This window comes from Corvus hawaiiensis, chromosome 2, assembly GCF_020740725.1.
Source record: "Corvus hawaiiensis isolate bCorHaw1 chromosome 2, bCorHaw1.pri.cur, whole genome shotgun sequence".
Classification (NCBI taxonomy): Eukaryota; Metazoa; Chordata; class Aves; order Passeriformes; family Corvidae; genus Corvus; species Corvus hawaiiensis.
The window spans coordinates 94,392,107-94,417,920 of NC_063214.1; the positions used below are offsets into that span (position 1 = coordinate 94,392,107).

General features: G+C 37.4%; 1 protein-coding gene across 1 annotated transcript in view; it reads right to left on the bottom strand.

Moving 5' to 3' along the window:
• The window catches only part of TGFBRAP1 (transforming growth factor beta receptor associated protein 1), a 33,544-nt gene that overhangs the window by 3,837 nt on the left and 3,893 nt on the right, over positions 1-25,814 (bottom strand). Inside the window, exons 3-10 of the mRNA XM_048326500.1 lie at positions 18,656-18,850; positions 17,544-17,698; positions 11,824-11,906; positions 5,818-6,159; positions 4,402-4,459; positions 2,895-3,038; positions 1,776-1,922; positions 297-456 (exon numbers count right to left, since the gene is read on the bottom strand). Coding sequence (XP_048182457.1) covers positions 297-456; positions 1,776-1,922; positions 2,895-3,038; positions 4,402-4,459; positions 5,818-6,159; positions 11,824-11,906; positions 17,544-17,698; positions 18,656-18,850 — 1,284 coding nt within the window. The remainder of the gene's footprint in view (positions 1-296; positions 457-1,775; positions 1,923-2,894; positions 3,039-4,401; positions 4,460-5,817; positions 6,160-11,823; positions 11,907-17,543; positions 17,699-18,655; positions 18,851-25,814) is intronic.

Genomic DNA, 25,814 nt, shown 5'->3' on the forward strand with positions numbered 1-25,814 from the left:
AGTTACATGCTCATCATTAAACAGAAGGTGACCATTAAGGAAATTATATTTGTTCTGGCCAACTGGTATTCTGTCTCTGGTGCAGTGGCAAACACACCAGTGGAGCTATGGAGACCAAGGACAACACCAACAGATATTCTTTCTAAATTAACCTGTGTCTGTTAGAAATACAGCCTATCAAACAAACACACATAGAAACCCTAGATCTTTTAGTTTTCTATGCTTGCAAGGACTATTATTTTGTGTCCAGCTGGAAATGACATACAGCATTTACAACAGACAACATGCAACCTTACCTAAAATAAAACGAATTCTATAAAGATCAGATTTCTGAAGCAGACTGCGAAGTTTCAACAGCAGTTCAGTTGTTTCTGTACAATTATCTGTGGTCACAGATTTTAGCTGAAGTATTGCCTCCAAGTACAAGACAGCTAGATGAGTATGGTACTTTTCTTTCTACAGATGAATAGAACAATGTTAGCTCAGTTTGCAAAGACGATCTCTTGTCCCCAGCAATAACACTGATGAATATTTACTTAATTACATAGAAATGTGGTTTAAGTTATTTAATTTGAATTAATCACAAAGTATTTTGTCCCTACAGATAGATAACTTATTTCAGAGCAGCCTCACAAACTACATTGTAAATATGGGATCCCTCATATTCAGGTACGTTCTTTGACCTTTTCTATTTCTGCAATAAAATCTGACAAAGCCACCAGAGGTAGAAAAGCACTCTGAAGGCACAGTGCTTTCTTTTGTTATCCACTATCAAATATTCATCAAAACAAGCTAATGATTTGACTGTTTTAAACATTCTCACTAAAACATTCACAATAATCTAGTAATTTTTAAAGACCAAATTGATTTATAACCCAGCCTTTACTAGCAGATAGATCTAATTGTAAAATATTTTCACAAATATTCTACAAGGCGCTGTGTTTAACTCAAAAAGTTTGTTGGGAAATATCCACAACATCAGAGACTAATACATTCATCAGTCATGATATAACACACTTGCAATACCAATAAGGGGAAACCACTGATCCGATATGTATTTGAAGAATGTGAATTAGTGCACTGACCATCAGTTCTGCAGAGTTCTTTCACTGTTCATTTCCTTGCTTTATTTCCAGGTTAAAAAACTTCTGTGCTTAAAATGTCTCATAACCAAATACATAATTTGGCTGCTTTTGTATTGAGCTAAAACCCCCGAAGGTGTAATACACTGTCACTTAGGACTTGTGAATGCATCTTTTGGGCATTCAACATCAAGAGTGGTTTGGAATTCTAGTGAAGGGTGCATGGTTTAATTTGATTGCTAATTGTTCAAATCTCTCCAGAAAGACAGAATAAAACATTCTCACTTGTAAAACACTGAACTAGCAATTTTAATATATTGCTGCCACAGTGCAATAGGATCAGCAGCTGCTCAACCTTTTGTTGATCATTTCCCATGATCTTACCAGAAGGAGGTTTGAGCCCCATTAGTGAAATAGAAAATTATGCAATAACCATATGTAAAAAACCCCCTACGTCTGAGGGAACACAAGCAACTGTCTTGCTATCACAAGCATTGAAAAATTCAAAATAATGAAGGTATCCATGCCTCACCTTCTAGTTTAATCTTAAAAACACTCCTAGCCTACTCTGAGTACTTTTGAAAGACTTCATATTATGCCTATTTCTTCCAGACATTGCCTATTTTCAGGCTTGTTGATTATAATCTGCATTCTGAATCCTATGCCTACTTTTAGCATTCTCACAGAACTCACCTCTATTTTTCTTTCCAGTACTAGATGTTCTAGATATTTGACACGTGCTTTAGGATATTTGTTAAGGCAACTGACTATATCATCTGGATTAATGCTGTTTTTCTCCTGTTCTTCCAAAGGTCTTTTAGTGAAAATCTGTACGCCAACCTAGAAGGAGTTAATTGCATTTAGGAACTCAATGGCAACCATTTTATTAAATAAATATTTAAAATGAAAAAGGAATAGCATTTGTTAATACATTGTTCAGGAAGATAAACAAAACCCTGCCCAACACCAGAGAATTACACTACTCTGTGCTTATCATGGTCTCACTCACTCCTATCTGCACTACCTCAATTTGTAGACTATACATTGTCCAGCTGATAAACTTTGTCTTGGGCACAACTTCCACAAAAAATATCGAATGGATCTGCACAACAGAGAGACCAGAATGTTCTAAGCCTCTTCACATGTGATGACATAGATGGAGCAAGAGACTTTTGTAATTAAACCAAACCGAAAGCTTAGAAACCTGCCACTGCGCAAAGTAACTAAGCTTAAAATTAATAAAAATCAGGCAGCAACAAGTTCCAACAGCACAGACTGTCTGATACAGCATCAAACATCCCACTTAACAGCACACATGCTGATGGATGTTACAATTATTTTGTTTTTTAATTTTGGCAGATTAATTTAATTCTTTTAGCAATGAAGTTTCGTCTTGAATGGGGGCTATTTAGTCCATGTCCTGGTGTACACAGATACCACCCATCCCCTTTAAAATAAGAAGCAGCAGCAACAGCTAACCTGTCAGGTGATTTATTTATTTATTTAAAGATTTGAAAATTATCTCAATAATGAATATCTCAATATGAAGAAAAAAGATGACATGCTGTATTTTTCCTACCCTAAACTTTGATTTCAGAATAAAAAGAGGCAATTTTCACTAGCACTTGCTAATACAGGGACTTGGAAGAATTGAGAAACCTGCAAGTTTTCTTCTGCTGATCACTGTTTGACTGGCATTAAGTATGCTGCAAAAGGTCCAATCAGCTATCAAGAAAAACCAATATTAAGGGAAAGCCAAACACCACTGCAGGGAAATACTGATGTTCTGTGAAAAGTGTATCACTCACAAACCTCTTCATTTTTTTGTAGAATCCATTCAGAGTACTTCCACACTAGGTCCTGGTCCGAGCAGAATGTAAGGAAGTCTACTATGTACTCATAGAGATCGGAACGTGTAGAATCTTGAATATCTCCATCAACTATTTTCACCCATAACTGCAACAAAAACACACAGATTAAAGTGATTAAAACATGTACTAGCTCTTCCACCTCAAAATTTATGTGAGCTACTGAAAGACTTAGTATAAGACTTGTGGAATTAGAAAGAGTTGACAGGAACGCAAATTGCAAGGAACATCGCTGGTCACTCGCTTTTGCCATCACACCCTTTTGCACCTGCCATATTCACCCAATTCAGACCCCATATCATGTGGGCTCTCATTGTGAGAGCGACTAAAGGAAGTACACTAATCACAAAGAAAGCTTTTATCAAAAGTTCTTTTCTTCTTTTCTCCAATGCATAGTATACTTTTCATGTGTTCTGTGTGTGCAAGATTAAAAGCAAATTATACAAGCAATTTGGAAGAAAAACTGGTTTCTGCTTTTCTTTCATTTTGACTGAAGAACTGCAAGTTCCATGTGATATTGTTTTTATGTACATTATAATTGGAATTAAAATGTGCCACACCTAGCTGACCAGTTTAGCAATAAACCTTGTTTTTTCCAGCATCAAGATTCTTCCAAGATTTCTTACACATGACAAATGTACATACTGTTTTTGTTGCCCTTACTGGTTTTCTGCCCAGGTCATTATTACTATTTATATAACTGACCTGAATGCATCTGATGGGGTTACTGTGATTAATGTGTTCAAGAAGCCACACAATAAGGCAAACTTAAAATACTGGATATGGTCTGAGACACATACTATGCACTCATCAAGAATATACTGATTTCTCCAGATGAAGTTTTGCAGACAGGAACAACAGAATTATTTAGTCTGCAGTGTACAGGCCACTGCTAGTATTAGTGACATCAGTTGGAAGATCCCCAAAGGGATTACTAATCCATCTAAAACCCATAGATCTTGCAGAATGTGTTCACTCTTCATCACCAGATAAGGGAGTAAACTCTCAGTCGCTGTCAGTGTCTGCCATTAGGTTACAATGCTGTTTTGCTGTGTGTATACAGATCAGTCAGCACAGGGCATGCTTCTGGAGTCCCATAAATATCTTTTAAAGTGAGTGCTTGATTATTTTAGCACTTCTGTCCATCTTTTAGGAGTATAAACATATGTTCTGGTATGTACAGTTTTGCTTTAAAAATATGATACAAGCATCTAAATAACTGCCAACTTCAGTAAGCTCTTCAGACTTTTCACATTTCGCATATTATTTTATTCAAGGAAGTCTTAACATAAGTTTCAAGTTATAATATATTTCTCATATACACACACACATATATACATACACATCACAACTTTTCAAACAGATAAACTAAGACCTCAAATTTTTTTATCTCAGACCTAAAACAGTATTTTGGAATGGTTTACAGATGATACTAAAAGCTTTATTCTAACCTGCAGTGCTGCAGCATCCTGACCATTGTAATGATACAGGAGACCAAGTGCAAAATACCTGTAAAGAAAGAAAAAATTAATATTAAAATTGCTAGAACTTTCCCACTAATTTCATTATGGACTGATTAGCACAGAGTACAACAAATAATGGCTTACAATGACATGTACATGGCCATGTCTGTACTTGAACAAGTCTCTGTAGGCTGTTTTTATGAATCAAAGGAGAGAAGTTCTGCCCTAAAAGTGTGTCTCCGTCACTCCTGTAACTAGAACCTGTCTTGGGGACTAGAGCCAACTTACACTAAGTATGTGCCCAATTAGAGATATTTCCCACACCATTCTGTCAATTTTATGTACAGACTTAACACCCACCTCCAAGCAACTATTGCTCCAATAGTTCATCAGCTGTCATTAAATCAAATTTTATTATGTGTTTATTTAAAACTCTGTTTTACTATCAGAAACTTTTTTCTTTACTGTGGCAGGGAGTCAAGTCAGGCAAAGAAGAGCTTTGTATGGTGCTATTACAGAGTGGGCTTTGTGTACTCTAGGAAAAATACAGCCAAATTCTGTAATGGCTGTCCTCACAGAACAATGTTCTAACATTCATTCAATTCAAAAGTTTGCCATGCAAACCACACTTACCAAAAGGTTTTAACAAAACACCTAAAATAAATGAAATTACCCTAAATATAACCACAATGAAAGACTCTGCCTCACCACTATAGCTGCTACTACTGCACCAGACAGTTTAAAGCTAAAGAAAGGAAAACCAAGATAGACATACTACCTAAGGCTGGAGTTTGTATTTTACACATTTACTACCTAATGTTTCCTGCTTAATGAGAGTCAATTCTCTGCCCACTGGAATTTCTGGTTTGAAGTAATTTGCAGTCATCTTAAGGAACCTCTTTTTGGTCAATCAGTGGAACACAAAGTTTGCAATTCAGAACTAAGAGCTCCTTCCTTGAATAAGCAACTACAATTTCAAAGCCACTAACTGGTTAATAGCTTTTACCCAAGGTAGTGCATGCTTTAAGGCATCTTTGCATTCTGTGTACAACTGCTGCAGCCATTCAACTCCCCCATTATCACAAGGGCAAACAATTAACTTTTCCCTCCCAAGCTTGTACCAATTCTTTATTTTTGTACTGGATACAGAAACTTCCATGGAGAACTCTGCGTTTCATTAACCAGGATAAGACAGAATGCATTTCCTTTACCTCAGACTGTCAATTAATAGCTTTTCACCAATATTTTTAAATGCTAACAATGTTAATTCAGACTGAGTCGTCTTTTGGACAAGTGTAAGCACAGAAAGTACAAGTACTCAAACACATTGTTCTAGAAGCCAAGAGCATCTAAGACAATTTTTCCTCTGGTCCAGAAGGCGCGATAATGAAAAAATCCACTCACTTTTTGTGTTTTTCCAGCCAAGCAGCACTATCTGTTAGAAGACAGAAGTTCTCTGAAACTAGGAGATCCAGCAGGCTTTCATGATTTGCCTCTGCATACAGCTTGAGTAAAGCTGTGTCGATATCCTCCTTGTAGCCATTTGCAACCTCAGTGCTGCGGACTTCATTCAAATAACTCATGAGGAATCGTTTGCATTTTGTCATCTTCTCCTGGTCCCCTTGGGTCAGCTGGTTCAGGTCCGCGTACTCGTGCAGAGGGGGATGAGACCGGATAAATGAAGAGGAAGTAGGCAACAGGAAGGGGTAGAGAGAGATCAGCTCCCGGACATCAAGCTGGCCGCTTCTGCAATTACAGTGTCAAACTAGATGAAGCAAAAAGAAAGAAAAAGTATACATAGGCACAAAAAAAAATGTGTGCTCACATATGCTTAGAGTCAGGACACTAACATGTAGTCAGTTTCTGGAGTATTTTTTGCTGTATCTTTATTTATTTGTTTATCATTGTTCTTACTCCTCTAGACATTGGCCAGTCTCCAAATTCTCAGAGCTTTCAGCCTTTTGCTTTTGACCTTCCACAGCTCCTCTCTAGCATCTACAAAAATCAGCTGAACAGCCCTATAGCAGTCCTAGGACTGTCCTAGACTTCATCCATACATTGTGGGAGCTAGTCTTCTGATGGCAGCAAAAAAAATAAAAATGGAGAAAGTGAACCCTTTCAGACAAGCCACAAAAGACTGTCAGTGTAATTCTGAAGAAAACAGCAACTTCCTGTACAAAACTGAAGCTTTCAGAACATGTGTTTGGATAATGAAAACATCTCCCCAGCCCTGAAATGCACCAGATTCCTCATTTGGCTCTCTTCCTACAGAGGTTCTGTAAACAAAGCACAGATACCGATTATGCATCCGTTTAATCAGTAAGTCTGTTGTACAGGCAGAGGCCTTGGGTGCACATCTATGGAGGCTCCTCTGGAGTGGCTTTTCCACTTCAGGTGTGAAGGACACCCTATACTTTTATTCTGCAGCAAGTTGTAACATAGATACACCACAAAAAACATTTTTCTTTCAGCCTAGACTGAAATTCCTCAGGCTTTTAAAGAATGCTTGTTTTGACAGAGTAATTTTTTTTTTTTTTTTTACACATGGTAAATAATCCCTAATTTTCACAGCTAGAGTGAACCCTCTTTCCAGGCCTTACTTTAGAAGAACAGCAAGACATCAGAATTTATATTTTATAGTATTTTATTTCACTGTCAAAGTTTTTATTCAGAATTCACCTTTAAAAATTAATGTTCCTGAAATGCAGGAAATACTGTCGCTGAAAAAAAAAAAAATCAACATTAACTTGACATTAATCTTTCTCTAAAAGAAACCCTGTTTAGTTATTTTGTTGCAAATAACTTTTTAAAAATAATTTTTATCTATCTGGTGATCAGCAAACTCAAAGACTTTCTCTTCACAACTTTGATTGGAATGAATTCCAGGAAGAAATAAATGAAAACGCAGAAGTAGAAAAGCAGCAGATTTCTACAGGCAATAAAGTGTGAAAGACCATCATAAACAGGCTCATCCCTTCACTATGGGCACGCCCTGCATCGTTCACTTCTTGCTAGAGACACAATTCCAAAACAATCCAGGAAATATGAACTAGTAGGAACCATCACCATGACAATCCCTATTTAGAACTTTTCTTTCAAGTTAATATAGTCCTTTGGCTCCAAAAATCTATACCAGAAGAAGGAAATTCTGGGAGACAGCAGCAACAGCAAATTTAAAAGCAGCATCCTCTCCTCCAGAACCTAGTGACTGCAAAGCACAGGAGTAGCAACATAGCCAATAAAGAACCACAACAGACAAAAATGGGAAGCCTTCCCATGAGGAGAGGTTTGAACAGCAGGTTTTCCCAATTCATACACAGGAATCCTACTGCCTAAAACCTACCTCCACAGCAGAAAGGCCTACCTCTAACCAAGGGTAAAGCATTCAGGTCTACTTCACAGATTTCTGCAGTTCAAATTTCTTTTAATCCCTCTTTTGGGATTTAGCTTTGAAATTCTTAGATCTACATTATGGTAAGAGGCAGAATAACCAAGCAAGTTCTGTCAGTGTCATGACCTGATGTTTTCAAGAATATTTGAGTTTTCAGTATGAACTTAATACAGTAACTTAACTGCAGTTTTAGCTACTGCAACTACTCTGAAATTTCAAGTCCTGAGGACCACCAGATTAAATATGAGACGCATCACACTAGAAAATTAACCCTATTTGAAGAAAGAAGAGATTTTTTCTCCCTCCAATCCAAATGAATCTTCTCTGATTTGTTTTAGAACAAAAGCTAACCCGTAACTTGAATAACATCCACAGGCTGCTCAAAATTTGTGCAGAAACAAGGAGTCTTAATAAATCTGGAGAAATTCAGATACAAACATTGGTTCCCTTGCTGGTTATGCTGTCAAGTATTTGGAGATGGCCTAAGATTGAGTTGGAGACTATGACCATGGAGATGGATGAAGTTAAAAAATGCTGTATTTAATATGCCACTTTTAATACATTTTAAAACATTTTCTAACTTCTACAGTAGCTTCTGAGTCCTTTCATCTTACCATCCAAGTTTTCCTAGATGATGAAGTAGTCAGCTACTTTACCTCTGACTTCACAGATTCTGGCCTCAATGATAATCTGTTTCCAAAAGGAGAATGAGCTTTCAACCTGGGCTAGCCTAAAGCCAGGGCTGTGAATCATCTGTGGTTTTCTCAGCAGGTCTAACTCGAGCTCAGCTGTACAATTTTGTTCCCCTCACAGCAGTGGTAAGCAGCAATCAAGCAGCCTCCTAAAAGCACCACATCATCCACAAGCTTCTTCAGAAAAATACTAGATACTAAACAATGACCCCACCTGCACGAATGGCTAACATTCAACTCAAGACTTATGGCTCCTGGGATTTGTGGATGTCTTGTGGACCTTTTCATCACATCTGGACAAGACCCTTTTAGAGCAGCTACAAAGGATCTCATCTCTTTTGAAAAACATGTCTGAGCCTTCAGCTTCTTGCACCTCAGGCTCAGCAAAATACAGACAGGAACTTATCTCACAGTAGAAAACAAACTCCTAAGTTGAGACATCAGTGTTGTGAGGCAACTTCCCTTTGAGCAATTCTGCATTAGTTCTCTTTGGGCTTCATATATATAGACAATGCAACAGGCAGAATCTACAAGTTTTCAGGAAATCTAGGTCTAAATTCAGAACCCCATATCTACAGATATCAGAGATGCCAAAGAAGCCGACAGTGTTAGCTGTTTTGCCTAAATTGATTGTATTGGAAGCTTATATTCTTGAATCACATTTAAGATGCAAATTCCACATCATTCCTACTTCTTATTTCTCCAGGCGTAAGTACCAGCAATTTTTTAACCTCTTCAGTGTAGGAGAGACCTATACCTAAAGTCTCTCTATAGGCTTTCCAAGGTGAGAAATACTGTGTAAAGAGTTAACATTTTTATTTGTTAAAAAGAATAAAGTTCAGAAAAGTTCCAGTATCCAGTGTGTCAGAAGGCAAGCAATATCTAACCAGTAAACACCGAAGAGAACTGGTTTCCCTGTGACAACTGCCAAACATCTCGGTAAGGCATGTAAAATTCAGCAAATGGCCTCCTAAAAAGCACTGTTTGGTATAGCTCTAATGATAGCAATGTGAAATAGTATAAATCACAACTACATAACACAATCACAATTTTGTTACTGCTAATAACAGATTTTTTCAGACCAAAGAAGCCCTACTGTTACTTCTCACTCAGTTTTAAGGTTAATGGATCTAGCTGAAGAAATTTATCCTCCTTTTGTTGAACTATTTGAGTTTCAATAAAGCTACCACTTTCTTCCTTTTTGTCAACCTTCTTCAGTATTCAGAAGCATCGGCATTAACCACAAGGAACTTGGCAAATTATTCCTCTTAAAAGTTCCGGTCTTTAAGAACGATGAATTCAAGCATAAGATATAACAGTTTCTTGACAAGGTTATCCAAGATGGGTAATAATGCAAGAAAATGAAGACCTTTAGTATAATTCCCCCTGCTAACCTGTAACTGTCAGATATTTTCCAAGTAGTGAGATAATCTCACCTCATATTTAGACAGAAGAGGCCCACATACCACACCAAGAACTCTGAGGTACTGCTGCTACCCTGTTTCACTGCTTAAATCTGTCTTTTCTCAGGTACCGAATTTCCCTTTGACATTAAGACTGAAGTTATTTCTAAGACAAGGTTGAAACATCTGCAGAGCAACACACCGGGATGGGAGGAAGTGCTTTCACAGACTGCCACTCCCTTTCCCATTTTTCCTCTGAGCATCAGTAAGTTTAAAATGAACAAGATTGATTGAGACTGTCTCAGGGCACACGGCGCACCCAGCTATTACTCTAGCTCGGTGTGCCCACCAGGGCTAAACATCAAGGAACATGAGCTCCATAACAAGTTTTTTCAGAGTCACCAAAATACTCTGCTTAGCTGATGTATGGCTGGACAGAAGAAAAGCACAGAAACTTATTCTGGCTTTCTTCCCTGAGCAGACACCAGCAATTCACAAACCGTTGCTCTGCTTTGGAGTTGCAGCTTTTAGAGGAAGGGAACACCCTGGGATGCTGATTCAGCTACAAAATTTGTGGCTGGACAGCACATTTTCTCATGAAGCACGTTTGTTTCTACAGAGGAGCTCCCACAATCCTATTCATTAAAGCTTGTTTGTCAGATGGACTGATAGTGGGATGGAGGATGCGTAACAAATCTGGGCTCCTTCCACCTGTGGTAGACCTCCCCACAGGATACATTTCTCTCTTTTCACTGTTCTTAAAATAGTCTTAACTATGTACAGCTTGTACTTCTGCTTCAGATACACAACCCAGGGGTCAGATACACAAGTGTCTGAAAGTTCATAAGGGTGGAGAAAGACTGCAAGTTGCTCACTAATGACAAAAATTACTAGGTGATAAAAAAACTGGTTGTGGCCAGAACAAATTGTCATTAAATGCTGTTCAGGCCTTTCCTGTCATTCCTTCATCTTTCCTCAGTGTACACTGCTCATCTAAGCCCAGTGTCTCCCATTATGAGCAGGAGGAAAAATGGCAAAGTCCCTCATGAGTAGCAACATTCCTCAAAGCTTTACTTTCCTCAACGCATTTCCATAAACCCAAGGACAACTTTTTTCCTACACTGTAAATATGCTTGCGATATACTGAAAATCGTCTAACCTTAATCCTATTCCATAGACTCTAAACTGATTTAAAGTGAATTTCAGCAGATAACAAGGAGAGTTATTTTATGTGGTCAGCATGCATTCCACTAACTACAGAGAGTGCCACATCACAGAATGAGACATGGCTAGCAGAAATGAAATTATCAGGTAGAATAAAGATAACGAGCAGCATTTTCTGAATGAAAGTGGAATATCAAGGTCAATTTATAAACAAGTGACTGCTGAAATGGCTAAATTGGCAAGGTTAGTACGGACTTCAAGAACAAATCTGTCTTCTGGAAAAGGTCTAGCAGAACAAGTGTTAAAGCAAATTCAATATCAGCATCCTCATAAAAATTAGTGCAATTGTGTCAATAATATTTAAATTGTAACTAATAGGTAAATTATACCTTTAGTTAAAAGTATTAAAAAAGAAAAAAGGAACAAAGCAATATTCATGCTGTAAATCACAGCACAGACTCAATAATAAAGCCTTGACCTTCATGGGATAAATTTAAAAAATTGCCATACATACAACACTCAAACTCTTAATGCTACTATATGTTAGCATCTCCAAAAAAAAACCCAAACCAGTTGCATTAACTCTTCAGCTCTAAAGTTGTTTCAATGCTATTCTGTTCTTAACCCCAACAAAACCATTTTATCACAGTGAACTCACATCGACATCAAAAAACATTCAAGCAACTAAGTTTTTCAAACCAAGAACACTAACTCCTTATTTAAAGAAGGTAAATTATTAAATTTCTTGTCACACAATTACCTGAAGAGTTCTTTTGCTTCAAGGAACTGAAGCTGTGCAAACTGTATAAAACCTGCTTGCTGCAGGATTCGTTTGTACATTACCTATAAAAAAGAAGGAGGGGGAGAAAAATATTTATTATACTTGTATTTATGCAGTGCTAGTTACTACTGCAATAGCTGCCTGCCAAAAAACACCAAACACATGATCTTCAACCACACCTGACAAGTCACAAGCAAAATAAACCTTGATCCTCTACATTTTAATTTATGTACCTGAATATATTGAGTCTGCTGCCCAGACTCAGTTTCTTACACAAATGTGTGTGAACACAACACTGCTCACGAATACTTAGTAAAAGCAAAGTCAACAAACAGCAAGTTTAAGTTTTCTTGTTTAAATAATGACTTATCTGACATCATGCTGACTTGCCTCAAGTTTTTTCTTGGGTTATTTGCAAACATAAAAGCCAATGGTTATCTTTGAAGTTCCCCATGATTCAGTAAGTGCAAGAAATGAAGATGGTCCCACTTGACCACACACAGCCACTTCCTTCCTGTCTCATCTCTCTGGTGCAGCAACCTTGCTGGCAATTTTCATAATCTCATCTCCAGCTGATGGCCATATTTCTGACTTTCTGCCAGTTTTATATTTTGATTTTTTTTTTAAATAAAAAATTCTTTCAAAGCAGTTCAACCTATCCAGTATGTAGTACATTATGCAATGTACCATAAAAATATGGTTAAAAACCAAGTAAACCATATGGAAAGTTATTTGTTACGAAGCTTTATTGTTAATGTCACACCTAGACAGAAAATGTTTAAATGAAGCTCAGTAGAAGGAGAACACAAAAACTACTTTAAATGATAGGTAGTTATTAAATCTGAATGGTCAACCAATTACAAGATTAAATGAAATCCTTGTGCTCAGAGTATTTCCAACAGGAAAAGAGAAGTACTGAAAGCCAGGAACCTAAACTGTGCTCTGCAGAGCATTCCCATTTATGACAATGCTGGTATTTTGGCAAATACACCCAGCTACCTTCACATGTCCTCAGTTTGTCTCTTCAACTTGCTCATGAATACACAGCTTTCTAATGTTTCACACTGTACATGAAAGCTGTTACTAATATTAGACTTTAAAAAACGATTTTCAATAAAAATATCCAGAGAAACGACAATACAATAGGAACATATTCCAGACAGGAATTGCTGAAGAGCACTAAGCCTCAAGTACAGTGGACTGACACTCTAATTGATGATTTTTCACCTTGATTAAAGGTTATAGATTTGCCAACAGAAAAGCTTGGCTTCAGTCCATTTAGTCTGTGAATGCTTTACTAATGGTTTGTCTTAAGGGAATACTTAATCTCTGTTGTTAGCAAGTCTCTAAAATGCTTTGTAAGTTTGTGGGACTTTTCTTGCGTCCCCAGTGCACAGGAGAAAAGGGTAACAGAGAAATGTTACCAGGCACACTTTTTCAGAAAAATACAACAATATAAAATTAAATTAACAATACTTCATGGCATCTTTATATTAACTAATGTTTACATTCAAGTGTAATAATTAAAAATAGAGTTAACTAAAGCTAATAGAGAATTTAATTACAGTTACAAAGTAAAACTTCTTTAGGGGATTAACTCACAAAATAGCCAAAATATTTTTGATTTCTGACAGTGTTATTACATCAATACACAGTAATGTGTGAACTGATGAATACCCACTTGGTCATCTTCCTAAGGACACTGCTGAAGTATTTCAATCTGCAAATATTTGCATCTCGTGGCAGCAGAAAAATGTTAAAATCCAGCCTGACTTTCCAGGGAAAGACTTCTCACTCTGCTGACTAGTATCAAAAGTAGATAGGCTGGATTCCCGCCCTCCCCCCGCCCCCAACCTGTTTTCAATTTTTGCAACGGAGTGATCACTAAAATTTACATATTTAGTCAATTATGATATTGTAATAAAATTTGAAATAATCTCACTGAAAGCATTGCTTTAATTGCAGAGCTTAGTCTGTACAGCATTTTTTTAACAAAAACTTGAAAAGAGCTCATTGATAGTGTAACTATAGGCTGAAGGAACCAGTTTTAAATTTGAACTGGTAAGGCAGTATTCACTGTCATTTAAATGTTGACATATCTTCAATTTTCCTTTAAAGACATGAAACAAAAAGTTGTGGAATATCTACAGACACTTTCAGAACTTTTTAAAGATGTAATGATGAGATAAGCAGTATCCAGGTAGATTTTTAGCTGACAGTATAAATAATAGATATTAAGATGCCCTGGGGTAAAGATTATGGAAGGAAACAGACCAGACTGTGGAAAATCCAGTATTCCCCTTCTGACAGATTTTTAAGAATGGGCTAGACCTACAAGTCAAACACACACAGTTAACTTCTGTTTATGACAGAAAAAACACCTTCTGTTCTTCCAGATCCGTTTGTCAGATCTGGAACAGGCTTCTTTTCAAAAGGTTCTAAGCCACACCCAGTCAAAATTCAACACGTTGTTTAGTCCTTTATAGTTTCTGAAGAACCACCATAGGACTTGCAATTCTTTAGGCAAATTCTGCACTGTTGACTGAATTCACAGGAAAAAAACAGTAGCTACAAAAACATGACAAAAGTTTTGTATTAATTCACATCTGAAAAAGCAATAGGAAAAAGAAAGGTGACTACTGAAGCTGTGATTGCTGTAGTGAAGTCTTAATTCTCTCAACTACTAAAAAAGTCTTTTCTAAAATAGTCAGAACTACCAACTATATTGTCCAAAAGAATTTTTCTAGAATGCCACTTTGTCTTTTGGTCAGATTTGGGTGCAGTTAATATGTTTTTTGAAACTAAAAAGAATTAGGAAGAAAAAAAAAAAGAAAAGAGAGATACCTATGCAAGATGTGTGTCAATCTAACCAAGGTCTTCACTACCATCAACCATGATTTCTGCAAACGTCAGCTGTCCTGAAAAATTAATAAGTAGTATTCAGTCATTTCATGGTGGCATGGTAGAAAGGCCTTTGTATTCTTCTATCAAAAATGATATCCAGCAGAGTCATCTCCTTGGAACACTTTTGCTTAGCATTTTTCACCTAGCAGGAATTCCTGATGCTCAAAAACAAAGAAATTTTCCTCTGATATGGCGGAGATAAATTTGCAGTCTGCAGGGACCACAAGTTAAATAACAGGTTAGAACTACTATGGCATGACCTGCTACTTTCCAATAACTAAATATTGACTGTACAAATAATTCTGAGAGTACAGTACTTCACTGCTGCTATTCCACCATCATTCTGCATTACCAGCATATATTTATATATATTTATGCTGATATACAGAGGGAGAGCATGCACCCATGTATGCATGCAATGACAAAGTTTTGAACTGTAGGGGAAAAAAAAAACCCCCATGTCCTCAAGATCTGCCCTGCAGCACCCTGAGTTCAAGTCACTCATTAGATGGCATCAGCCATTGCAAACTGCAGAATTAAAGCATCATGTGACAAAGGGAACACTACACTTCATGAAACAGACAATAATAATCACTATTACGTATGGATAGATTATAGTGCCTGGATCAAGTGCCTTAATGCCAACCCTATGCACTCCTTCCTACTGCTTGTACAAAATGGCAAAATAAGGCCTTTAAAGTGTCAGCGGCTCAGGATTCAGTAATGCTTGCAAAATAGATACCTGAAGATACCTATTAGAAGATACCTATTATCTAATAGATATCTATTATCTGCGGATAGCTCTCAGAAAGGAGTTAGAAATGAGTGACTGTGTGATTAAAGTATGCCAAAGAAATGTTTCAAAGACATATGCAAGGCATTTAATTTGTTGAGCTCCATCAGATTTGTATTACGTAAGACTACAGTAAAGAAAGTCTGACGTGCCTGTAACAAACCTGTAACGACAACACCAGGTACCAGCATCACCACAGAAAACATGTTACATTTCCAGCTACAGATAAGCTCTGAAAAACTGGAGTAATGTCTCAACAACTAAGCCAAGTTGAGCCATTTTAATACCAGTCAGTGGGAGACTCCATCAATTCAAGTTGGTTAATATCAGTTTGCAAATACACTCCAGAAACAGAACAGGCTATTTTGCTCGCAAGTACTATGTTTTCTGGTTTTCAGCTGTAGCATTGACTTAAAGCAACTGAACACCCTTAAAAGCACACTAAGTTAGAAAGAGTTTACAATATTCTAGGAAACAGAATAATTTCAGGAGGACCAACACTGCGCACTTAAGACATTTGTGAAAAGAAAGTAACTTATTTTAGAGACTGAAAAATTCTAAACACAAGAAAACTAAGATGGAATGAGATTCTACATCATGTATTTAGATAATGAATTGTGGTTCATCCTGTGGCAAAACACAGAAAGTCATCTCCCACACTAAATCCACGTAAACTGTAAAGACATAATTGGAAAATTATAGTTCATCACACATAGAAGACATTGCTTAGATTATGCATCCTGCAAGAGTTTTGTTTGCTTCTTTAAACAGATTGGAAGGGAAAAGTTGGAAGTGAAGATGCAAAGCAAAACACGCTGGAAACTGAACTCTATATTTTTCTAAGTACTTTTCAGCTTCAAGTACTTTCAGGTAGTTGGACTTTCACAAAACAATGGGAAGACTTTTCTCAAAAACTTTTTTGGTTCCAGCAATCACCTAGCTGCTCATTTAAGAGAGGAGTTACGGATCAAAATGAAAGCTGATACAAGTTTCATTTAATTTAATGATTGCCTTTCAAGTGCCTTGACTGAAACTGAAATGAAAAGGAATTAGAACCTTCTTGAAATAAAAAAAAAAAAATCCTGACAGTCTGAATAACTTTGAACCATTGCAATCCTGTAACTTCCACATGTTCCAAACTTTACACCTTTCTAAACAAACCAGAAGTAACACAACTGTTTTAATGGCAAAAAAATGCTCCAAAGTATATTTAAAAAAAAAAAAAAAACCCCACAGATTTTTCTGCAGGTCACAGATCAAATTTTTCTTTTACAATAGCAAAGAAACCAAGCCAAATATTTATTCACCTACTCTATGAGTAGAGATGTCATGCTGCTTTTTACAATTCTCTAAATAGGAGCAAATACAGTAGAACATGTATTGGAATATAAATCACAGGTAGAAGGGAGTGAGTACAAATCCCTAATCAACACTCTAATCAGAGAGTTTGTAAGACACTTTGCCACACAAAAACCTTTGAGTTACACAGCAGTACAAGTGCTACTTGTAAGAGCTTGGAAGTAGGATTTATTTGCTTAAGATTTCCCATCACTTAACTTCGAAGGTAGGTGCTACTGTGGAGTTTAGAATATGATGAGAATCTTCAATAAAAAATGACACAATTCTAATTTGAAATAAAGTATACATTTTTAAACAGCAATAGCAAATAATAACAATCTAGTACTAAGGAAGAATCCCACTGGATTTTCTCTCACTAGGTTTTTTTGTTTTGCTCTGTTTTCAATTCTCTCAAGTCACACACTTGAAAAAATTCAACAAAACCCCAGAAGAACAACAGCATTCAACCCTGCCAATGTCACAGCCTCTACAAGTACAAAGCAATTTAGCAGAACACCTATTTCCTCAGGCTGAAATCATAACAGGTATTACAACTTCTCTGCAATGTAAATCCCTCCCCCACCCTCTCCAATCACTTGACCAATGGAATACATGACACCACTGTGAAATTTACATTTTCATGAAAATTAAAGGAAGGACAGACCTGAAATTTCTCTTTTGGAATATTCCTTCGAGCTCCTTTTGCTAGAACAAGGGCTTCTTCCACTCTGTGGCTAGCTAGAAGATCCTGAATCTGTTTTTCCAAAGGTAGTGGAACCAAGATATACACACCCTTGTTAGTAGCAACAATCACCTTTCCTGGACAGAACAAACAGATACATTCAATTTACAGCCTCTACAGAAAAAAAAAAAAAAATCAGAAACAGGCTTTAAGATACACAATTTAAGATACAAGAACCTAAACAGTGTTAAAGTCCCAAAAGTGACCTTTGCTGCTTACCACATTTACTACATAGTACAGTTTGCCTATAAATTCCAACTCAGAAATACAGAGATAATGGTAAATTTATTTAGTTACAGCAGATTTTGTTCTACTCTAAGAGAAATTGGCTAGAATCACTCATGATGAACTAAGCTGGTAAGGTCACTGAAATTAGCGCCAGATTCCAGAGAGTAGGAACTTTTAACTAACAGGTACTTCCCCAGGCTTACATTTGAAAATTTTAAGCTGTACACCAAATCTAGCAAGTAATATACAGTTCACAGTGCTAGAGTTTGTAGCTTTTCTGGAAAAAAAAATGTAGTAGCATAGTATATTCCACACTTAAGAGTTCTCAGTTGAAGAACAGATCAATAGAAATTTTTGTACTTTTTTGTTTAATAATTCTATGTGAAAGATCCAATTTTAAACCTCTTACACAGATATTTTAGAATTTATTATTCTTCTGTATTCCTTTTTAATAAGTTAGAAATTTGTCAAGATAGTCAATGGACAAATACCTGTAGGTCACAATTATTGAGTTGTAGCATTAAATTAACGTTGCTCCTTTGAAAGAAACAATCAAGTTACAAGATAAAGCTCTAACTCCATAGACTCCTACCCAACAATTAACTTGACAATTACAGCACATTTAATGAGCATACATTTTGTTAGAAGTGTGGAATTTTGGATTACTGAAGTCTGCAAGGAATGTAACCAGGAAAGCATTTGCAATAAAAGTTTCAACAGTAAACATACTTGTTAGATACTTTGTTTAAAAAACAAACCCAAGTGACTGCAGAATTACTGATGCGACAAAGTGTCCTTTTTAATACCTTCAAAGTCCTGTAGAATGTGACCTTCTTTAAAAGGCAGGGTTTGCTTTTGCTGCTGGTCCAGCATGCTGTGCACCGTAATGAACTCATCATCGAGAGCAACCACGTAAGGAAAGCACAAAGCTGCCCCAATCACATTCTCTGACCAGTGCACTGGGGCACGCTGCGAAATCCCATCTACAGTAGCAAACATGCCTACAAAAAGGGAAAAACAAAGCCTGAGGCTCATGCTAGTTGAAGACTGTTGTTTTCCCAACAGAAAGCATGGGTACCAAGGTGCAGCAATGGAAAGTCTCAGAGCAGATGCAGTATCAGGCAGGATGATAACAACACATCACACCTCCCTGGACCTGAACTGATATGTTGGTTAATTCAGTTCAATTTTTTTTTTCATCCTCTGTCAGCACAGGAACAGACAATGCCAAAAACTGAGGAGAGATGAATACTGAACCAAACTAGCAAGAATTATTCAAGTTTAGTAAGTTTAAGAGCTTTCTTATAGGAATTATGCAATGTAGTTCGAATTCATTTCAGAACAGTAACACTTATTGAGATCCAGCTTCCAAACAATCTTGCCTTAGCAGGAGCTGTAGACCTGCACCACCTAACCAATCCAGCAGTGCAGATGTGTTTGTTCTTGTAGTGTCAAGTGTCTAAAGAGCATTTTAGTGGACACAATTGTTTACCACACTTCTTCACTTTTGCTACAGACAACATTTTCCGAGAACAAGGGCCCATCTCCTTGGGATGAGTCACTTCCTGTGAAGCATCTGTGTTTTCAATCATTTGAAAAAATGCAGAGGCTGTGTATAAAGCAGCACAGAGTAAAGACTTTCTATTATCCCAGTGATAACTCCTATGCTGTCTTCAGAATAACCAGATTAAAACTTCAGTTAATTTGCAGGGTGGTTTTTTGTCACTACCTTTCTTCATATCTATTCTGTCCTCCATTCTTCTCCTACCTTAATAGACTTTTAAATTGCTTTGGGACCACATGCCACTGGTTCTCTTCATGCTACTTGATACTTCCCAATTCTGAGACATTAACTGAAGAAAAATTTCAGTTACAATTTTCAGGCCTAGTTCAGTAATCATTTACCAGCTGAGCCATACTGAAGCACAGTGTAAACTTCTGTTCAAAATATGAATTCACACCTCTTAAAACAAGTATTCTCATGCCATTAAAAAGACATGCCCATGAAAATTGATCTTTGGCAGCAGTGAGCCACTTGACAGCTGGCAGAATAAGTCTGAGCTCTAAAGAACAGAAGAGATTAAAAGATTATGTTATTCAATTTACAAAATCTCTTCCAAACAGAGGATAATGAGGCAAGGTGAGCTGAGTACAAGGACCTCCTTGGAATGAAAAAAAAAATAAAAAAAAAAGGAAAAACAGAGAAAACAAAACAGAAGGTTGTAGATTTGTACAGAACTACAGCGTAGACACTAAGCTTCTGGATCCCTTACAGCAGCTTTCAAATGATCAGACCTTTCCCCTTGACTAAGGGTTCTTTTTCACTACAATGATCAGCTTTTCAACCAGAGCACCTTACAGAAAATACTTTCTGGGTCATAATACATAATTCCTAATTTACTCTCTAGATCTTGATATTCTTATGACTCAGAAGTAAAATTTTATGTTAGGCAAAATGTACTGTCCAGTTTTAATGGCTTTCAGTTGTTATTCCATGATATAATCCCATTTCAAAACATGGGAGAAAACCTGTACTAAATACATACTAATCAGGAGTAAACTTAGGGCTTATTCTATTTGAAAGACTAATTCTTAGGCTTTTCTATTTTTATGATGTTCTAACACAAATAATTATAAACCCCATACTTTTTTAAAATGAAAAAGCTCTTTTTTAAGTAATTTTAAAAATCCTTATGGAAGTGAAAGGGTATGCATTCAAGTCAATGTCTCTCTACATCCCTCTGCATTCAATAGCTAGGGCTTCTGTGGCAGAATGATGCATTTTCTGTCTTCATCCAGCTTTCACCTAAGGATAACAATAAACATAACTACAATCAGAAACCACAACCTTTTTATAGTACAGGAATGCATTTGATGAAACTTGAGATGAGGCCAGAAATCAATTCCGTATTAAAAATTGCGAAGGCTACACAAGGATTACAAGTTACCCAAAACAAAGCTACACTGCTTTCAGCACCAAGAGATACAGAAATGTTTTGTATCATCTGCAAACTTGTTGAAAGTGTGCTCTTCCCTACCAGCCAGGTTGTTGAAATTATGTTAATATTGACCGCGCATTGGCCCCCTAGGGTACAAGACTAGTGACTGGTCTCCAGCTGCACTCTGACTCCACTCTGCACCGCTGACTATGAATCTTCCAGCCAAGCTTTCAATCCACCTCAACTGTTTCTCCAGCTCATTCTTCATCCATTTGTCTACAAAGGATGTCATGGCAGAGAGCATCAAAGCCTTGCTAACTTCACAGGATCACTGCTGTCCCCTCATTTGCCAAGCCAGCATGTGATCACAGAAGATGCTCAGTCTGGTCAGGCCATTTCCCCTTTTTAAATCTACATGGATTACTTCAAATCACATTCTTGCCTTTTGTATATTTGGAAATAGCTTCCAGGATTTTCCCAAATCACCTTCCTGAGGATTAGGGTACAGCTGGCTGTAATTCCCTGGTTCCTCTCTCGATCACCTAAGGCAGGAGTGAAAACATTTGTTTTCTTCCAGTCCTGAGGAACATCCTCTGATCTTCACAACCTTTCAAATATAATAAATATTGGCCTCACAATGACATTGACCATCATGCTCAAGCATTCATGGGAACATCCCATCAGGTCCCATGGATTTGTCTGTCCAGTTTATTTAAATGTTCCATAACCTGATCCTTCTCTGCCAAGGGCAGCTTTTTGTTGCTCCAGATTTTCCCACTGTTCCTAAGGGCTGATGATTCCTGAAAGAAGGTCATACCAGTAGACTGACGTAAAGAAGGCATTAAGTACCTCAGCCTTTTCCATGCCCTTTGGCATCAGGTCCTCCGCCCCACTTACCAGTGGGCTTCCATTAGACTTCCTGTGCTGCTTATATGCTTGAAGCTCTTTTTGTTGCCCTTCATGGTGCTCAGCAGAGCCAATGCCAGATGGACATTGGCCTCTGCCCTGGTTTTGGATAGAGTTCATTTTCTTCTTAGCAGCTGGTGTTTTGGATTCAGTATGAGAACAATGTCGATAACACACTAATGTTCAACAGAGCACACCCCTTCATCAGCTCCTCTGCCACCATCAATGCACTCCAGAAAACTCGTGGACTGCTTGTCTTTGCTGTGCGGCCCCTTTAGCAGGTACTGGAGTGGTTCAAGTTTACCTTAAAAATCAGGGCCTGCAAACGTAGATCTCTTCCCGTTACCCAAAGGTCTTACCTACACCTTCTTCCTGATGAAGTGGTCCATTCCAGGCACTCACCACAATGTCAACTATATTAGTTTGCTCTCTAACCCAAATCCATAAACTCTCATCTGCCTCCTCCTTTGTTCCAAGGCACCCCACCACATCTTCCTACTGCTCCCATGTAAAGGGTAACCCCCATTTCAGCTCTTAACATGTACCTGTGCTGATTTCCCAGAAAAAGTGAGAGTTTCCACTACCATGATGTTTTGTAAAGACTTCTTTCTCTGCATATGCCAGAAACAGAACGTCTTCAGCTCTGTTTACTGCTCATGAAGTCCCTAATCACACCATCTTGCACTGATTTCCTTGCCAACACAGTCTACCACCATCATGCCTAATCTAAATCCAACTCACCATGTTGCTCAGACAAGTCGGCAAAAACGCTTTTGCCTCACTTGACCTGGGGGATCCCATCTCTTCCTTAAAGAGGGATCCATAGTCCTAAAAGACAAACCCCATTACCACAAGTTGTACAATTGGTTGGTGATCTGCACAATCCACATACTCCTCCTCAAGATGTTCTTCCCTACCAGCTGGCTGGATGAGAAAACCCCCATCTCCAGTATGAGGGAATCTCCCACTACTATTACTTGCTAATTCCTCTGGTGCTCCTGCATTGTTCAGGCTCAGATGATTTGTTGGACAGAACTTCTGCTTTTCATCTGCTACTGTAAGCACTGAGCATATTATATAGATGTAGATCAGCAAGCAGAGAAGGAGAATTCTTCCAATTATGAGAAGTCATGAGTTTCCAATGTCAGCCATCACAGAACAGCAGAGACAGCCTGTCCTTCCTCTCTGTACAGATGGAGGTTGAAGGCTCATGCCTGGGTCCTGGAGAAGACTCAATTTCCTTTTTGCCATCTCTGGTGTCATGTATTCTGCTGACCTCCTACTGCATCTCGTTTACTTGGCAACAGAAATCCTCAATCAAGTACACATCTCCCATGGGCAAGGACAACATTTTTCCTTGGTCCAGTCTCAGGAAGAGGTAGGAGGAGCTCTGTTCAGCTCAAGGTGTGAGGAGCTGCACCCTCCATTGGGAGCTCAGCCTGAGCCAACACCTCTGACCTTTTGGGGCAGTTGCTCCAGCTGGTGCTGAGAAGCATATCCTGTGCCAATATCAAGACACGTCTGCTGTAATTTTAAACACTTAAAGCCTCTCTAGAGCACGAAATCTGATTTAAAACATGCAACAAGAGCTTCACCAACTCGAAAACTGAATTTTGGTATGCAGTTTCATACATATCAGATAGAATTGATTTTCAATTGTAAATTAACTAATTACTGGACAGAATGAAGAAGTACCAAAAATGAAGCTCCTCCTCCTTTTGAAAGAACAAGCTAAATACTAACTGCAAGTAAAGACAACAAAGTACCAAATGTCTAAGGATTTGCTATGAACAATTCTAACAATCAGTTTAAAATCCAGAGTCCAGAGAAAGAAAAAGGTTACATACACAATAAACTCAGAGATGTTTTACTTTATAATTTTGAGCACTTGCTTTTTGCCAATCTAAATTCCAGTCTTAATTCAAAAGCAAATTAATATAAATAAATGTCACTTCAAACACTCTAAAGCCAAATATATTAATGCAGAATATATCCACCTCTGTAAAAGAGGCTGAACTTAGCATAGATGCTCTACCAAGTGCCAAACCAGCATGCCCTAATCAATGAGGCATATGAAAGCAAATCAAAATCAGAACTGAAGATTTACATCAAGCCTTTTCAAGTCCATTCACTTTACAGCAGAGGCCCACCTGAGATATCAAGATGCACAACGCTTATCTATTATAAAGGTGCCCAACCATGTTCATAACTTCAAAGAGACAAGTGTTAAAGACACTAGGAATTCTACCAAGGAGGAACAGTAAGATGGATAATACTTAGTCAAAACATCAGTGGGAAGGCAATAGAGAACAGGAGACAAAAAAAGATTAATTAAGCAAGGAAAAACTATACTATTGACAGCAAACACTCTATAAGGTCTCTGAGGCAGTACAAGAAAGAGTTTGCCTGTATCATGAAGAAAAGAGTAGTTTATAGCATGTTTACAGCAGCAGAAGTGCACTTGCTTAAGATCTCCCGTACCAGACATTCTAACCCCAGGACGTTCTACTTACACAAGGATGTTGGACTTTATAAGTAACCTTTTTTTCATGTATCTCTGTTACAGGACACCAGACAAAAGCAAAAGTCAGACTAAATAAAATTCTGATTTCTAGCTAAATACAATTATGCTTTGGAAATTATATTCTTAAAGGAAAAAAAAAAAAAGGAAAGAAAAGAGAAATTACTTAAACAGAATTGGTTTGACATATCTAAACAATTTTTAAAAATGAAAATAAGAATGGAATCTTCTTATAAAATCAGCTAATTCACAAATTTTAACTTCCCTAGCACTGCTAAAAAGTTGATGTCCACAAATACACGTTCACATTTAAAACAACTAAGAGCTTTAATAGGACATGGACAGCCAAAATGACTTAGAAAAGTTCTGTATGCAAAAAAAAAAAAAAAACCCAAGTTCATCTTGGAACATCTTTAACTCACATAAACTCAAATTCTACTGAGAGTCTACTTCTTTAAAGAAAAGCTGGTGAGTTGATGTACATCTTGCATTCTGGTCACAAAGCAAAACTTCAATATAAGCAACTGATTTTCTTTGGAATTTATATTGGACACTTGATTCTCTTTGGAATTTATATTAAAAAGCCAGAACCCAAATTAAGAACCTAAATAGCTGTGAATTTTGTGTCATGCTATTCCTAATGTTTCAGGGAAAATACATAAACCACACCTCCTGAAAGGAGAGTCATATGGCAAACAGCATGAAAGCCTTCTGCCTGTGGTCTGTCAGCTCTGGGATACTGCAGCTTTTCCAAAAAAAGCTCAAGATTACCGACCTCACAGCATATTGTTGATTTAGACAGATTACAGTAGTCCTTACAGTCATCTCTTAGACAAGAGCATGATTTCACATGATCTAATTTTAGTTTTGCAATACTTAAACTATCTGTAACACAGAGCTGAGAAATACTATTAAAAAACTAAGCAAATGGGAGCATTAAAACTAGTAGTATCTAATAACATCTACAGTTAGGACAGCATTTACTATTATAGGAGTTAGGATGCAACTTGCTTCCACTAAAATTTCTTACTAACACTGTAGTACAACATACCTACTTGTGAATCTGTTAAAAGCTATAAAATACACTTCATATTGATGTCTTTTCCTGGTCTTAAAATCAAGAGTCAAACACATTTAGAAGGGGAAAAGGGATTTTACCTTGGTATTTATTTTAGGACCCTTAGATGCACTACGTCCAGGTCGAATGCACCCCAATGCACACTGCAATGCCCACACCCACAACAGATCTGCTACAACATTATAGGTCTTATTAATCAGCATATCGATCAAAGATTCCCCAATGAGAGGCTCGAGTGAGCCCCCCTCTCCAAGGAACCTTCCCCTGGATGGTTCTATCTTAGTTTACAGAATGTGTTCTGGAGAGGACCTTGGGGTCTGGGGCACACTGATCCCTAACTACGAAGCTTCTAAAATGTTTAGTTTCTCAGCTTGACAAGTAAGTCCAAGAATGCAGGCAAAAAGCACTAAGAATACAGAAGTCGTAAAAAGGTATAAAAGAAAAGGCAAAAAATCATCATGGCATCAATATGAGCTCCTCTGAATAGCAACTGAGGAAAAAATTAACTCATCTACACTAAT